Source organism: Urocitellus parryii, chromosome 5, assembly GCF_045843805.1.
Source record: "Urocitellus parryii isolate mUroPar1 chromosome 5, mUroPar1.hap1, whole genome shotgun sequence".
NCBI lineage: Eukaryota > Metazoa > Chordata > Mammalia > Rodentia > Sciuridae > Urocitellus > Urocitellus parryii.
Genome location: NC_135535.1, coordinates 204716859 through 204733431, shown reverse-complemented (window position 1 = coordinate 204733431; position 16573 = coordinate 204716859). Strand labels below are relative to the sequence as shown.

Sequence of the window (16573 nt, the reverse complement as noted above, 5' to 3'; positions counted from 1 at the left end):
TTCCTCCATTTTTTAAAGTGTAAAATGCCTGGGCTGGGGTTGTGGCTCAAGTGGTAGCGCGCTCGCCTGGCATGCGTGCGGCCCGGGTTCGATCCTCAGCACCACATACCAACAAAGATGTTGTGTCCGCAGAGAACTAAAAAAAATAAATATTAAAAAAAAAGTGTAAAATGCCCTATGTACAGAAAAGTTGAAAGAATAATACATAGATACCTGTGTCCCTATCACTCAGATTCAACAATTGTTGAAACTATCTGTCATTGTCATTTTCTGCTTGTGTGTATTTTCATTTGGTTCCTCTTGTTTGGGTCCTGGGGATTGAATCCAGGGGTGCTTCACCACTGAACCCTATCTCAAGCCCTTTTTATTTATTTTTTATTTTGAGACATGTCTTGCTAAGTTCCTGAGGCTGGCCTTGAACTCACAATCCTCCGAGCTGCTGGAGAGGCTTGCATGTATGTTTTGAGCCATTTGAATGTAATCTGCAGCTTGGATTTCCTCCAGATCAAAAAGTTGTCTCTCTTGCTTATACCATTATTTGTACCTAAGAAAACTCAGAATAATTTCCTATTCCACATTCTCCAAATGTCCTGTGTGTGTGCACGTGCATGTGAGAGTGCACACGTGTAGACTTGTGCACATACTAGGCCAGCAGTCTACCAGTGAGCTACATCCCCAGCTCACTGTCCAGATTTTTTAAAAAATATTTATTCTTTAGTTGTAGTTGGACACAATACCTTTTTTTAAAAAAAAATATTTTTTAGTTTTAGGTGAACACAATATCTGTTGGGAGTCGCCCGGGCTCCAAAGACTAATTTCCCCATCTCCCAAGAAGAGCCGACCAATGGTGAGCCCTGCTGGCTCACATGATCCTGATGTCCAATGGTGAGCCCTGCTGGCTCACTTGATCCTTACCCACTAATCAGACTAGCCCTGCTGGCTCACATGATCCTTAACCACCAATCAAAAAGCACCCCATGCTAAGTGTCAAACCCTTCAACCATTAAACTGTCATAACTGTCAAACCACCGGCTCTATAAATATGCAGAGCTGTTCCTCAATAAACAGGCATTTTCTCCAATGGCAAGCCTTGATTGTTCTTTCAATATCTTTATTTTATATTTATGTGGTGCTGAGGATCGAACCCAGTGCCCCAAGCATGCTAGGGGAACACTCCACCAATGAGCCACAATCCCAGCCCTGGACACAATACATTTATTTATTTATTTATTTATTTAAAGAGAGATAATTTTTTAATATTTATTTGTTTATTTATTGTTTAGTTCTCAGCAGACACAACATCTTTGTTTGTATGTGGTGCTGAGGATCGAACCTGGGCCGCACGCATGCCAAGCAAGCATGCTACCGCTTGAGCCACATCCCCAGCCCCACCTTTGTTTATTTTTATGTGATGCCTAGGATCACGTAAGGGACCGGCAAAACGTCAGAGGAAGAGACCACCAAGAGACTGTCTCATGCAACAGCAAAGGGTTTATTTGGGGACCAGCATGCTGGGGCTCAGAGCTCACTTGAATAGAGCAAAGAGAGAGAGCCCTGAGAACAGCTTAAGCAGAGCTTATATACTTTTCTTGGAGAGGGCAGGGAGGGAAGTTCATTGACAGGTCAGGGCGAGTGGGCAGTTTGCCTGCAACCAGTTAAGGGAGTACATTCTGCAGTTTGGCAGTTGGGGACAGCACATTCTGGGAACAAGATTAGCAAACAGTTCTCAGGATTTCAACAGTGTTTTATTAAGCATATAGAAAAATGGAGTGACAAGTACCTATTTTATTAACCTTTCAGATCAAACCCAGGGCCTCACACATGCTAGGTGAGTGCTGTACACTGAGCCACAACCCCAGCCCCCAGATTTTTTAACAGTTTTTCCAAAGTTGAAGCCAAACAAAGCTGATGTTTCTATAATCTTTTTTAATATTTATTTTTAGTTTTAGGTGGACACAATTTCTTTATTTTTACGTGGTGCTGAGAATTGAACCCAGTGCCTCATGCATACTAGGTGAACACGCTACCACTTGAGCCACATCCACAGCCCCTCTATAATCTTTTTTGATCAGTAATGGCCCCACCATGAAATTGACTTTGTGAAGAAACTAGGCCAATCATCTCATAGTAAGTCCTGTGTTACTGATTTGTCCAGTGGTTTCCACATGATATAGGTCAATCTGTTTCTGTGCATTTATTTCCTGTAAACTGGAAAAATTCAGCCTTAGTACTGGGTAAGATTTGTTAGAAAGTCAGGGGACTATTTCACAGAACTGGCACTTTGTTAATTAAATCATGTAGGGAAACCCATGATGTTACTCTGCTTCCATCATTGAGGCTGGGGTTTGTCACTTGCTTATGGGGGCAACAGTACCATCTCTCCACTACAAACAGACAAACAGACAACCAACAGCACTGGAACATGGACAGAGTACTGGATACTATTAAGGAATTATTAACTTCATTAGATTTGATAATGTGGTTACGTTTGTGTAAGAAAATGTCCTCAATTTTCAGATGTATACAGAGAAGCCTTTAGGGGTGGGTGAAATGATGAAATGTTGGGGGTGTGATTTCAAAGAAGATAGCAATAATTTCTCAAAGGAAGAGGGGTAGATTAAGTGAGAGTGTCAAATAGTTGATAATTCTACAAACTAAAGGAGGAAAAAAAGAGTAGTTCTTTTATTACCTTTTCCCTTTTGTATATCTTTAAACATTAAAAAAGAGAAAAACAAGAGTGAATGATTGATTCATTGATAAATGATGGGAAAATCAAACAGCTAAATTCTGAATACAGTAACTAGTTCAGACTTAAGTCTCTTAGTTACTAATCACATCTTTGGTCTTGCTCAAATTATTTTCCTGCTCTCACAGTATATCAAGCAAACGTCATGCAGCCAACTTGGTAAATTAGGAGCATCATCATAACTGTTTTAAAGGATGAAATAAGCCAATCTCTACTTTTAAGGTTTATTCACACCTGTTTGCCCAAGTAAAAGGTCACAAGTATTTTTAAAAAATCACGAAAGGATGAAATCTACAACAATGGTTATTTCTTTTTAAAAATTTTTTAGATGTTGATAAACCTTTATTTTATTCATTTATGTATATGCAGATCTGAGAATCGAACCCAGTGCCTCACACATGCTAGGCAAGTGCTCTACCACTGAGCCACAGCCCCTTTGCAACAATGGTTATTTCTAAAGGTAGGCTTTGTTCTTTGGGTAATATCATTTGCACCCATTTCCTGTCCTGACACAGCAGACAATTCTGCAAGCTGCATCAGTTTTTGGTTTCAAATGCAGTTGGCAGAACCCCAATATGGCAGTTAATGAGAGAAATGCTGCTCCAAGGACTGCTTTCCTGGCCCTTCAAGATTCCTTCAGGGCTGAGCAGTGTGAAGAAGAAGAGGGGAGAACGACCACAGGACAGACCAAAGCTGCGGGCCGCTGCATCCCCGAGTCCAGCGCCTGTGTCCCGCCGCCGTCGCCACCATGCCCAAGAGAAAGGCTGAAGGGGATGCTAAAGGAGATAAAGCCAAGGTGAAAGACGAACCACAGAGATCTGCAAGGTTGTCTGCCAAACCTGCTCCTCCAAAGCCAGAGCCCAATACTAAAAAGGCCCCTGTAAAGAAGGGAGAGAAGGTACCCAAAGGGAAAAAGGGAAAAGCTGACACTGGCAAGGATGGGAATAACCCTGCAGAAAATGGAGATGCCAAAACAGACCAGGCACAGAAAGCTGAAGGTGCTGGAGATGCCAAGTGAAGTGTGTGCGTTTTTGATAACTGTGTACTTCTGGTGACTGTACAGTTTGAAATATTATTTTTTATCAAGTTTTATAAAAATGCAGAATTTTGTTTTACTTTTTTTTTTTTAAGCTATGTTGTTAGCACACAGAACACTTCATTGTTGTTTTGGGGGGGAAGGAGCATATGTCACTAGTAGAATGTCTCCAAAGCTGGATTGCTGTGGGGGAAGACACCTTTCCCTTCTAGTTTTGAGAGACTTCCTCTTTGTTCCTAAGAGGAAGGGATTCCCTGATGTTGGTACACATAGCCACCTTGGCACAAATGCCTTGTGGTATGGAAAAACTCAAACTCATCTGTATGTCCTCCTGTCCCTCTCTGCCATCGGCATAGACTTAACTCCCCTAAACCTGTTGGGACCTGATTCCCAACAATTGGTTTTACCAGTGTGTGGGGCAATCTGGACTTTCCAGAGACGTCATTGAGAATAGTGTCCCTCAGAAGAGCAGCAGTTCCTTTTCTAGATTGTGGATCTTCAGATTAATAATTTTTGCCATTTTCCTTTCATTTCCTGAAAGTCAGGGTCAGCTTGTGAAAAGTTGTTAAACAACATGTTAAATGTGAAATGTCAACCCTCACTCTAAACTTTCCCTATTCAGAGCATCAAATGAAGACTTCATTGGGTTTTATAGTGGCTTTCTGATTTTGGTAGTCCATTCACGAAGGGAGTTTGAAAGTTGTTGTATACTGTTAACGATTGTCTGCCCATGTCCTGCCTGAAATACCATGATTGTTTATGAAAAGTATCTTTAATAAAGCTGGATACAGTTTGGCTTGGAAAAAAAAGATTCCTTCAGGGGCTGTCAATCATCTCTTTAGATGATGATCTTGGCTTGTCAGGTCACTTTAATTTGGAAGCCACTAACACATGGCTAGGCCAGCTGCCAATCATTGTGTACTTGGTGCATCACAGTTTGCAAAGACATTTTTACATACATTTCTCATAAATTCCCTCAACCATGCTGCAGGATAGGTAAGCTAATGAAAGCCCTCAAAGGCTGGGGAGGTTCTCCAGATGCCATAGCTAACATGGGGTAGAGTTCCTCTGGAATACCAGGTATCCCTGCTACACTGCCTAGTGGCCCCACTAGGCCCAGGTAGGACTTTTCAAGAAGGCTTCAATACAAGAGCAGTTGAATAAAGTCAGAATTTGTGTTAGAAATCTCTCTACATGATTATCTTTGACTCATTGCCTAATTCTTCAGGAGCAAATATATCTAAGGCCCAATTTGGTTTATTTGACTCCTTTTATTACTGTTCCTATTTTAACACTCAAGCAACAGATACCCACTGACACCCACTGAGTGTCAGGCTCTGGGAATTCTGGGATGCCTTGGTCACTGTCCTGCCCTCTGTGCTTTGCCACCTCCCAGAAGACACACTGGGTCTAGCTCTAGCTTGGGTCTAGTGCTGCATGGAGTACAAGTGAGGTTATCAGGTTGTACAATCCTCTGAGTGAGTCCTACTTTTCTAAAGGAGGTAACACTTGAGCTGCCCTTGAACAATGGGGAGGATTGTGGCAGACTGATAAAATGGAGAATGCTTTCAGGAATCCAATTGCATAAAAATCCATCTCTTTAACTTCCCATCGTGTGTGTGCCAGGGTTCTTAACTTGTGCTTATTATTTTTCAAGAGTAGTTACTTACTGTTCTCCAATTCCTCCTATATTCATACTTCAAAACTGTCAGAAAGGTTTTTTGGATGACCCACATCCTATTACAGTTAAATCACATCTGTTTGTAATCAGTGGAGACCTAATGGACCCAGCTGTATTAACTACAATTGGTTGGCCACAGCAAATGTCCTAAACAAGTAAATGCCTCCCAGACCTGTCAATATGTGGATTGAACTAACCAGGACTGACATCTTCTAATACTTCATACAGTCCAAAATATCCAAAGTATTTTTGGGGAGTGTACTGGGGATTGAACCCAGGGGTGCTCTACCACTGAGCCACACACCAGCCCTTTTTATGTTTTGAGACAAGGTCTTGCTAAGTTGCTTACGGCCTCACTAAATTGCTGAGTCTGGTTTTAAACTTATGATCCTCCTGCCTCAGCCTCCCTAGTTGCTGGGATTATAGGCATGTGCCACCACCACCTGCAGCTAAGGGTACTGTGTTAAAGAACAATAACAGGCAGGACACACAAATCGTGCAAAGGGAGTATCTACAAGATCAAGGAAATCGTTCTTACATTTTTGGACTCCAGACATTCATGTTGTAGTAAGCACCTTGCCCTTGGAAAATACCATAATTCCTCTAATTTTGAATCACCTTCATTTTCTGAAGACCTTTCTTAAGTGCTTCTTGAAAATTTAGGAAATGAATTCTGACCTCAGAAGAGTTGAATTGGCTCCAGATTTACTAGGAAAAAAAAAAAATCAATGCAAAACAGAGTGTACGTCTGTGATTTTACCTGGGAATGAGATAAAGGTGGGACTGTAGGGAAATTAATGGCAGCAACCAGTTTGATTCTTTATTGATCACAAATCTGAGCAAGTGAAGTGTGTTGAAGAGACACAGAGAAGTAGGAATGTTTCTAGAATCACCTCTAGGGTGATATACATGAAATAATCAATGACCACCATTTCTGAGGACTTACTGTATAAAGTTATTACCAAAAAATTAGAAAAGACATATAAGTAAAAGATGGGAGAAAAACTCCTCTTACTGTCATGACCCAGGGACAACACTATTTAACACTTAGGGAAGTATCCTTCCAGGTTTGTTTTAGCAGTACTGGGGATCAAACCCTGGGCCTCATGTATAATAGGCAAGGGCTATGCCACTGAACTACATCTCTGGCCCTTTTTAAAAATTTTTTTAAAAGTATTTTTTAAGTTGTCGATGGACCTTTATTTTATTATTTATTTATTTTTATGTGATACTGAGATTTGAACCCAGTGTCTCATACATACTAGGCAAGCGCTCTGCCACTGAGCCACAACTGAGCCACAACCCCAAGCCCCTTCTTAAAAATTTTTTGTGGCAGGGTCTTGCTAAATTGCCCAGATTGACTTTGAACTTATGATCTTCCAGTTTCAGCCTTCCAAGTAGCTGGAATTACAGGTGTGGCCACTCTACCTGACCCAAATGGTTTTTCTATCAAGAACAACCTTTTAAGTTGGGCAAGGTAGCACAGGCCTGTAATACCAGAGACGAGGGAGGCTAAGACAGGAGAATCCAAGTTCTAGGTCAGCCTCAGCAACTTAACAAGACTCTCAGTAACTTAGTGAGACACTGTCTCAAAATAAAAATAAATAAGCAAAAAGGACTGGAGATGTGGCCCCAGTACCATTAAAACCAACCAAACAAAAAACCCTGCATTAATTTTTTTCCCTCCCCACAAACAGATCATGTAACACACTATTTGGAAACCTGTATCTCTTCATTCAGAATCTATAAATCATCTTTCCATGTCAAGAAATATTTTAATATTTTTAATGGCTACAAGGACTATTTAGTGTGGGGAATGAACCAAAAATTAACCATTTGGCTATCATCAGCATGACTGTTATTTTGTTTCTTTGCTATTAGAAATATGCTACAATGAGCTTCCTTTTGCTAAATCTTTGCATACGGAAAGCTTATTCTAAGTGTTTTTCTATATTCTGACCATGGGTAACATCTGGCATTCGAGGGAACATCTCTCTGTAGATGTTCAAAGGCCTCCTGCTAGAGGGTGCCCCAATAACCATTTCCAGGGATCAGAGAAACCCCAAGTAACCAGATCTGATGTATTTCACATCCTGACTCTTGCCTTATTTAGGATATCACAAAAATCACTGTAAAGAGGAAGACAGGCCAAATCCCAGGACTTTTTTGAAATCTGTTTGTCATCAAGTCAAAAAGTAAACATTTTCCATTATTTATTGGTACCACATTTGCAGGGCCATTTGCCTTCAGGCTTCCTGTCTGGCAGAATTCAAGTTTGCTGTGGGAAAGACAAAGCAGAACCTTGTAAAAGAGTGAAGATCTTTTAGTAACTGAAGTGAAACCTATAGTTGAGGCAAACCAGATCCAGAGGCAGTTAATAACCTTTACTATTTCTACTGTATTTCTATTTTATGTTCTCCCAGATTCTTTTTTTTTTTTTCATTTCCTTAAAGTATGGGTTTCTAAGACAGTTTTTTTTTTTTTTAATTGAAGCAGTTAATGTCCCACTGTCTGGAATTTTAAAATATATATCCTGAATATTTGGGAATGAGATTCTTATGTGCTGTTCCTACTCCAGAAAAAACAATTATAACATGTCATTAAGCATTTCCAGACTTCTAAGTAAGTTAAAAGAATCCAGTCTTTTTTCCTCCAAATAGTTGGAGGAGATCCTGCTGAAAACAGACATCTTGGATTTTGGAAGAGATATCATTCAGCTGTAATGGCTCCCTAGAATCCAGAACACACAATTCCTAAGATGCTTCCAGAGTACCAAGATCTCTATACCTCAGCTGTTGGATAACCAAGACTGGAGTCACTTTTACTTCCAACAGTTCTTCTGGGGAACTTTCTAAGACTCTTTTATACTCAACTGATATTTAGTTTTCTAGTAACTGAACTGAACTGAACTTGGTACCCAACCTACTCTTCTTGAAATCAACATAAACTTTTTTTTTTTTGGCAGGGCAGTGTTCCGGACATTGAACCCAAGGGCACGCAACCAATGAGCCATATCCCCAGCCCTTTTTTATATTTTATTTAGAGACAGAGTCTCACTAAGTTGTTTAGGGCCTCATTAAGTTGCAGATGCTGGCCTCCAACTTGTGATCCTTCTGCCTCAGCCGCTGATATATATATATAAACATTTTATTTTAGTAAATTGTGTTTTTGGATTTCTCCTGAAACCTATCTGGCAAAAAGTCCATATGGACATTGGAAATGAGTTTTAATAGTCTTTTAAAAACTCTACTATCTGGGGTGGGGTTGTGGTTCAGTGGTAGAGTGCTTGCCTAGCACACATGAGGCACTGGGTTAAATCCCCAGCATTGCATAAAAATACTAAATAAACAAAATAAAGGTATCGTGTCCATCTACCAAAAAAAGAAAAAAAAAAAGAAAGAAAATAAAAGAAACAACCCTACTATCTACCATGAAATGCCAGAATGAGTCTACTGAGGCAAGACCTTGCTGGGTGCTGAGACAGACATTGAAACAATGGCACCATGATTAAATAAGTTTTTATTGTCACATTTAACTGCTTTGTCAGATATACAATGTAGATTTCAGTATGGCATAAAAAATAAAAATATTTTCCTGAATGTCAAAATCTGAACAGAGGAGATGGCAATGGCACTTGAAAATAAAAATGAAATTCATACTGGTGCTGAAGCCGCTAGTAGGTAGCTGATAAAAACAGGAACGAATTTGCAGATAAAGTGATCTGCAACATTCCAAATCAAATGGCAGTGGCATAAGGCCAGCAAGACCAGGACAGCAGTTAAAATACAGACCCCACAGAGTGCACATCCAAAGAATGGCAGTTTCAGCATTTCATTTTAAAGTCCATATTCTATTGTCTAATTTAGTTTGAGAACGGGAGCTCAGTGAGTAAACACCTACCCTATAAAATGAAACTGTGCTCTTAGAATGGAATTTAAGCCTCTCTAACAATTTCCTTATTCTTACAGGTTTTAACTAGTCCAAGGTAAAGGCAGTTTAGCTCCCAGTATTAACTTCATGGGCTAAAGTCCTCATAAACAGTGGGTCCTGCCATTTCCAAACCAGGCGCCCAACATAACTCATGAATGTCTTAGTGGTTTCACACATTTTGGGCAAAACTAGAAAACAGGCAGTAATTAAATAAAAATATAAGTGCATCCCAACACAGTTTTTCTACACACTCCACAATTATCCCCCAAATGTCAATTTAAAAAAAAGTATGTTATTCAGATTTAAAACGAATCTTTATTTACCAAGATTCCCAGTTAATTAAATGTTTTTCCTCCACAAATAAAACTAACACTAGGATTTGTCAGAAGAGCTAAATGAGTTATATCTCTTACATATGAACTCAGCTAAATCCACTGTGTCTGGAATCTGTTAGTCATAAAACTCAGGTCTGGTTCCCAACTCCTTTTTGTTATCCACTGCTGTTATCCACTTCTTCTAAGACTCCAAAACAGAGACCATAATGTGCTAGTGCAACACAGCAGTCACTGTCACCCACCGAAAAAAAAAAAAAAAAGTACTTATTTTATGACATACTTATTTGGATGATTACTTACTGGTAATTAGTATTTCTACTTTTTTTTTTTTTTTAAAGGCAACCATTTTAAGTGACAATACATATCAGGCTAGTAGAAAAAAGTTGAAACAAAGCCTTCTCTTTCAATCTCACAAAGTCATGCAGACAAGAGAAGGTATATATGATTTGTTCCAATCAGGCTTCTTGGAATTAGCAAAATTTCTTTTCTGGCAAAGATGAATTTGGCTCATCATAGAAAGAAGTTCTTTGAAGGCTGCTGCTGCTAAACTTGTTTCCCTTTGAAAAAGTAAATTTCAAGGCATGATAGTGCAAGAGGTAAGTTTTTGATTTATTAGAACATTTATAGACTAAATTGTGCTTAGTCTCTAATTTCCAATTTAAAGAACAGAAACTATACTGATAAGTTTCGCTTTGCCTAAATTTACCAGTACATCCATGAATCGCACCAGAATTAGGACAATTTGATTATCTTAGTGATTCTGTCATGAAACCTGTGCACTGCATCAAAGGCGAGGACCACCAGCAGAGGCTCCTACAAGTCCTGCATTCGAGGACTCTCCTCTAGTGATCCACACCATCTGGGAAGGCCATTCTCCGCCCAGATGAAGTCCTCAACAAACTCTCAATAAGCAATTAAGAAAAACAGTGCTAAGTGGAGAGTTTCTTTTGTTTAGTTAAATCTGGGAGGTCTGAGTGTTCCTGGGATCCTCATTGGGATGTGTCATGGGTCGTGAATCCTTCGAATATGAGTATTCACTATTAGAGGGTTCTGTAGGGTCAATCAAATTTTCGTAATCACTGTCGTCTGATTCCTCACCACTGTCTCCAGTTGCTCTTTGGGAAGGAAGAAGGTCTGCGCCACTTCCAGGGTACTTCAGTCCGGCACTGGTGGAAGCATAATTAGAAGACCCCACGGCTTGAGGTCGAGGCATAAAGACACTCCTTTCCATGTGTGAATGGCTCAGAGTACTCTCTTGATTGTTTGGGTGAAAATCAGAATATGGGGGAGGAGGATCAGAGGGCTCCACATCTGCAAGTGCACTTCTACCTTCAGCTGCAAACCCAGAAGAGGGCATCCGAGGATTGAACGCAGGCTCCATACTCTCAGATGGCATCTGTCTGCTGAACATTGCCTGCTGCAGCCCTGGGTAAAAATAGGAAGGACATTCTAATACTTTCTATTATTTTCACAGCTTTTCATCAAGGCATTACACTGTCAACCTGAATATTCTGGAAAATAGCAGTGAAGCAGCAAAATAGATTGTTACCACTATTTTTCAACTGCATAATGTTATAACTTATATGATACTTCTCTATACATTAACTCAGTTATGCCCCAAAACAACCTGAAGGGTCATCCTCTCATTAGCATCATTGTTTCCACAAAGGCTGACAAATCTGACTGGAGTGGGTCTCTGAGACATAGAACACAGGCTTTCACTCCAGATCCTGTGCTGTTTTGGCCACTCGTTGCTCACTGTGTTCAAAACGTTGGGACTAAAGGAAGAAACCTAAACCATTTTCACTGCTTTTTCCAGGTCACGTAAACATGGGACTTTTTCTTGATAGTCTCATTTCAAATACCATATTTTTATACAGTTACTTGGAACAATGCACTTACACAACTCCTTCATCTTACAAGTTTAAAAGTCCTAAGTTTAGGTGGCTGATTTTCCAGGTCCTGAACCACAGTTTTACCAGTTTTAGGAATGCTCAAAAATGGCCCACATCTATCCATCTACAAGGTCTTTCAAAATTTTTTAGAGGGGGCTGGGGTTGTGGCTCAGTGGTGGAGCACTTGTCTAGCATGTGTGAGGCACAGGGTTCGTTCAATTCTCAGCACTGCATATAAGTTAAGTAAAATAAAGGTCCATTTACAACTAAGAAATATTAAAAAAAAAAATTTTTTTTAGAGCCTGGGGGAGTAGCTCAGTGGTAGAATGCTTGCCTAACCGTGTTGGTCCCTGGGTTGATCCCCAGAACCACCAAAATAACCCAAAACAAAACAAAGCAAAAAAATGTACCACACACACATATATAAAAGAAATAAGATTATATATTATATATTGGACATTAACCCAAATTCACTTCAATAGCTGCCTAATAATCCAACATCTATATATAATCTTTAAAATTTATAGTTTTCTTCTAATAACTTGACAAATTTTAGCTGCATATAGCTATAAGGTACTATATATATCTATATATTTATATAATCTATATTTATCATATATGTATATATATAATATACCATAATTTATTGAACTATTTTGATATTGATTTATCTCCTCTAAATACCTTCCAGCATTTCTGATTATTTCTAAAAAAATTTAAGAGAAAGAATGTATCAGATATCCTTTTCTGGAAATACATATTACATTTTAATTGGTTTACATATTTTTTTACTAAATTAAAAAGTTTAGCCACAGACTTATCTTTTTTACACTTGATACTGTTTTATACTTGATACCATATTTTATAAATTTTACACTTATGCTCTTTTATACTTGATACCATACTTTATAAATTTTATGTATGAACATTAAATCTGGTGGTATCATAGTACCATACTGCCATGATCAGATTCTTGAGCCTAACTTTCATTCTACCCACTGGTTCCTTAGCTTTAAGGTGTCCACTCATCCACAGTTACCAAAAATGCTGACAATGACCCCATGAGTCAAATACTGTATCACAAAATTTTAGGTACGCTTTTATGTGGCTACAATGAGTTCAGGATGCTATCCCTACTTGCAGGATGCCAAGGTTAATTGAATAGCACCATCACAGTCCCTAAACTAGATCACACTGGTGCACATTTGTTCACACATGACCATCCTTTGTCTTTTTCTTCCAGTTTCTGAGACTTGAGCCAGATGCTGTGAAAAAGAGTACTTCCCTCCAGAAAATCTGACGCCCTCCTCCAATGCACTGATCTGATGTGCAGCCTGCTGAGTGTAGAACTCACATCACTGAATGCATAACCCATATTTAAAACAACACATTTTCCTGACATTGAATGGTAAAATTTTTTTTATAACTTTATTTTATTTATTTTTATGTGGTGCTGAGGATTGAATACCTGCAAGGCGAATGCTCTACTGCTGAGCCATAACCCCAGCCCCTGAATGGTAAAATTAACAAGAACTTACTTCTTTCTTGTTCCTTTTCATTCTTCCTCTGAGTGATTTGTCTTCTTAATTTGTTCACTTCTGCCTGACAAGATTCAACAACTCGCTCACTCTTTTCTACATCTGCACACACTGCCTGAGAAAGTTACAAGAGAAAGGTTAACTTCAAACCCAGCAAGAGGCTGTCCATAAATTCAGCCTTGTTACAACCTTAGGAAGAGCCCAGGTCATTAGGAAGCAAACAAGTATGCAGAACAAGACTGTGAAGGCCCAAAAGATGAATGTTGTACTTATTTACTAATTTGAAGACCATTCTTGAAAAATATGAGTAACATGGGAAAAATACAATATTTTCCCTTGATTAATCATTTTTATTGAAATGAAAAGAAAATTTTTGGTACCAGTCTAATGTACAAAGGAAGAATAAAAGATAAGACAGGAATGAGATGCTTTAAACTTTTATTTATAACCAATAATCAAGAATCAGATAAGACAGATTTATTTAACAGAAAATAATTATAATGAGGGAAAGCTGGAAAAAGTAAGTTTCCAAGTCAAGGTTTAATATTTGAGGCTGTGTCTATATATTTCACCATTAATAATCAGAATATTGGAAGCTATCAGTGTTTGCAGAGCTGGCCTTCCTCCATTAACAAGGAAATGGGTAACAGCTTTTTGAAGTCCTCTGGCCAGTGCTGATAGTCTGAAAAGGGCATGGTCATGGATTCAGGACAAAAGCTGTTTTCCACTGCACATTCCTTCCATAGCAGAAATACCAGAGACTTCTAGAAAGTAGGCCTGCCATGAGTGAGCATGCACAGTGTTCCCTCAGTGCAAGGGGCAGTGAGCAGAGAGGCTGAAAGCGGCTCCACACTCTCTGCCCAGTCTGCTCTCACTGTGCTCTCCACTCCTTCAGATGCTGCCTCTGTCCCTCTCTATTCCTTGGAGGCTTCTTCTTAAAACTGCGCTTTCTCTGGGGCTGGGGATGTGGCTCAAGCGGTAGCACGCTTGCCTGGCATGCATGCGGCCCGGGTTCGATCCTCAGCACCACATACCAACAAAGATGTTGTGTCCGCCGAGAACGAGAAAATAAATAAATAAATATTAAAAATTCTCTCTCTCTCTCTCCCCCCTCAAAAAAAAAAAAAAAAAAAAAAACCTGCGCTTTCTCTAGCCCTAGGAGAGCTTTTTCAACTTTCCACTTCCCTTCTGGTCCTCAAGGCAAGTCCAAAGGTTCTTTTGTGATTAGGATTTTAGAGCAAACTACTCTTAAGAACACATTAGGGAAGATGGAAAGAATGTGGGAAAGTACCACTAGCACCTAGCTCAGTATCTAGCTCATTTGGGGTAATTCCACAAATATTTGTGGCATGAAGAAGTAGGAATGACAGGCTCCACTGTGATTCTCCTACCAGATAGAGCAACCGGGAGCAGTGAGTGGACTAGAACCAAGGAAGGAGAGCTGTGTTGAATTACAGGTAGCTTCTGATGTTGTCTCTACTTAGAGCTTAAGTGATGGAGAAGGCTGTGTTCTTAGCAACCTTCTTTAAACTTGGGATATATTTTCCTAGGAAAAAAACACTATCATAGCCAGCTGTGCTGGTGCTCACCTGTAATCAAAGTGACTTAGGAGTCTGAAGCAGGAGATCACATGTTTAAGGCCCAGTCTGGGAAACTTAGCAAGATCCTGACTCAAAATAAAGATGGAAAGGGCTGGAGATATAGCTCAGACATAGAGTACCCCTGGGTTCAACCCCGGTATCAAAACCAACCAACCAACTCAGGATTACAAATGGGGTCACAAAGATTTAAAACAGAAGTATTGATAATGTACATGAGTGTCTCCAGGTTAGGCACATGAGTGACGCAGGTCGTGGAAAGTGGTGGGAGGAACCACTCTACAGATCAGATATTATTTTAGGAAAGCACTTATGAACCATAATTCATTTGTCAATTAGAACATAATGAAAAATTAATATACAATTAAAAAGCATTTGAGCAGTAAAAATAAGATGAAACTTGTAAATCCATCAGTTACCTGTACTTTCTCCTGAAGTGCATTATAAACCTGATAAATGGCCCTGATGTCTTTCATCACTCCATCCTTGTCAAAAAAGTCAGTACTAGAAAAGAAAAGAGATATGCCACAAAGTAACTAAAACTGCCATGAATCTGAAAGGCATTTCTACCATAATTTTTTAAAAATAATTTTTCTTTTCTTTTCTTTTTTAATGTGGTGCTGGATATTGAACCCAGCTAGGCAAGTGCTCTACCACTGAACCACAACCCCAGCCCCTAACATAATTTATTAATTAAAATGCTGTGACAATGCCCATACCACTAGAACTACAGAAGAAAAATAAAAAGAACACAATAGCAAAACTAAATATAATAAAAGCTATACATTTTTCAGTGAAAACATTTAGGTTTTATTTTTAAAAATGTTTGTATACATATACACACATGCACACATTCAAAAAATATATATTTTAATTGTGCATTATAATTATATATGATAGTGCGATGTGTTGTTACATAGTCATACATGTATATATTTCTCCTTTCCCTCCCCACCTTCCCATGGTTAGCATTTAGAACCTGAGAAATACACATACCTTATCCAAACTTTTGTATCAATCATTAAAAAAAAAATTGTCACAGATGATTTTTTTTAAAAATACAGTAAACTTTTTTTTTGAACGTGGTATTACTTGTGAATTTATTATTATTCAATATTTCTGACATTGTTGAAAGACATAAATTTGTTTGATCTATGTTAGTGGCATAGTTTGCTCACAAGAGGAGGGTATAAGCAAAATTTATAAAGAAATTTGGGACTATCCACTATGTTGATATGTGTGTGTGTGTGTGTGTGTGTGTGTGTGTGTGTCTGTCTGTCTGTCTGTCTGTCTATGTGTGGTGCTGGGGATGAACCCAGGGCCTTGTGCATGTGAGGCAAGCACTCTACCAACTGAGTTATATCCCCAGCCCAGTAAACTATCTTTTCAATAAGAATAAACTTTTGATAAATGGTGGTGGTGGCCTAGAGAATTACTTTTCTTCATTCTTCAATTTCAGTCATAACAAACTTGGTTTTATAGTTCTCTACACTTTTTAAAAAATTATTAATAAAAGAATTATTGTTGATAAAACAACAGGAAAAAAACTCTCATTTTACCTTTCAACTTACCCATGTTCTTTAATAACTTTGGCATAACTCTGAGAAGTATTTGGCACTGAAGACACTTTGTACTCTTGTTGGCTAGTATTGCCTAGATTGGGAATAGCAAGTGATATTCTTTGATTATACCTATGGGGAAAATTGAGGGAAAAAAAAAAAAAAAAAAAAAAGAAAGTGTTAAAAGTACACTCTTATTTTTTGAGACAGCTCTTGCTGTGTTGCCCAGGCTAATCTCAAACTCACAGGCTCAAA

At 38.8% G+C, this 16573-nt stretch overlaps 1 protein-coding gene and 1 pseudogene across 1 annotated transcript in view; one reads left to right on the top strand and one right to left on the bottom strand.

Annotated features, from left to right (window-relative positions):
* Positions 1-3484: 3484 nt before the first annotated feature.
* LOC113179600 (non-histone chromosomal protein HMG-17 pseudogene) lies at positions 3485-4040 on the top strand (annotated as a pseudogene).
* A 4926-nt stretch (positions 4041-8966) lies between these two features.
* Abraxas2 (abraxas 2, BRISC complex subunit) overlaps positions 8967-16573 on the bottom strand; it is a 28028-nt gene continuing 20421 nt past the window's right edge. Inside the window, exons 6-9 of the mRNA XM_077798484.1 lie at positions 16331-16450; positions 15179-15263; positions 13162-13276; positions 8967-11153 (exon numbers count right to left, since the gene is read on the bottom strand). Of these exons, the coding sequence (XP_077654610.1) occupies positions 10684-11153; positions 13162-13276; positions 15179-15263; positions 16331-16450 (790 nt within the window). The 3' untranslated portion in view covers positions 8967-10683. The remainder of the gene's footprint in view (positions 11154-13161; positions 13277-15178; positions 15264-16330; positions 16451-16573) is intronic.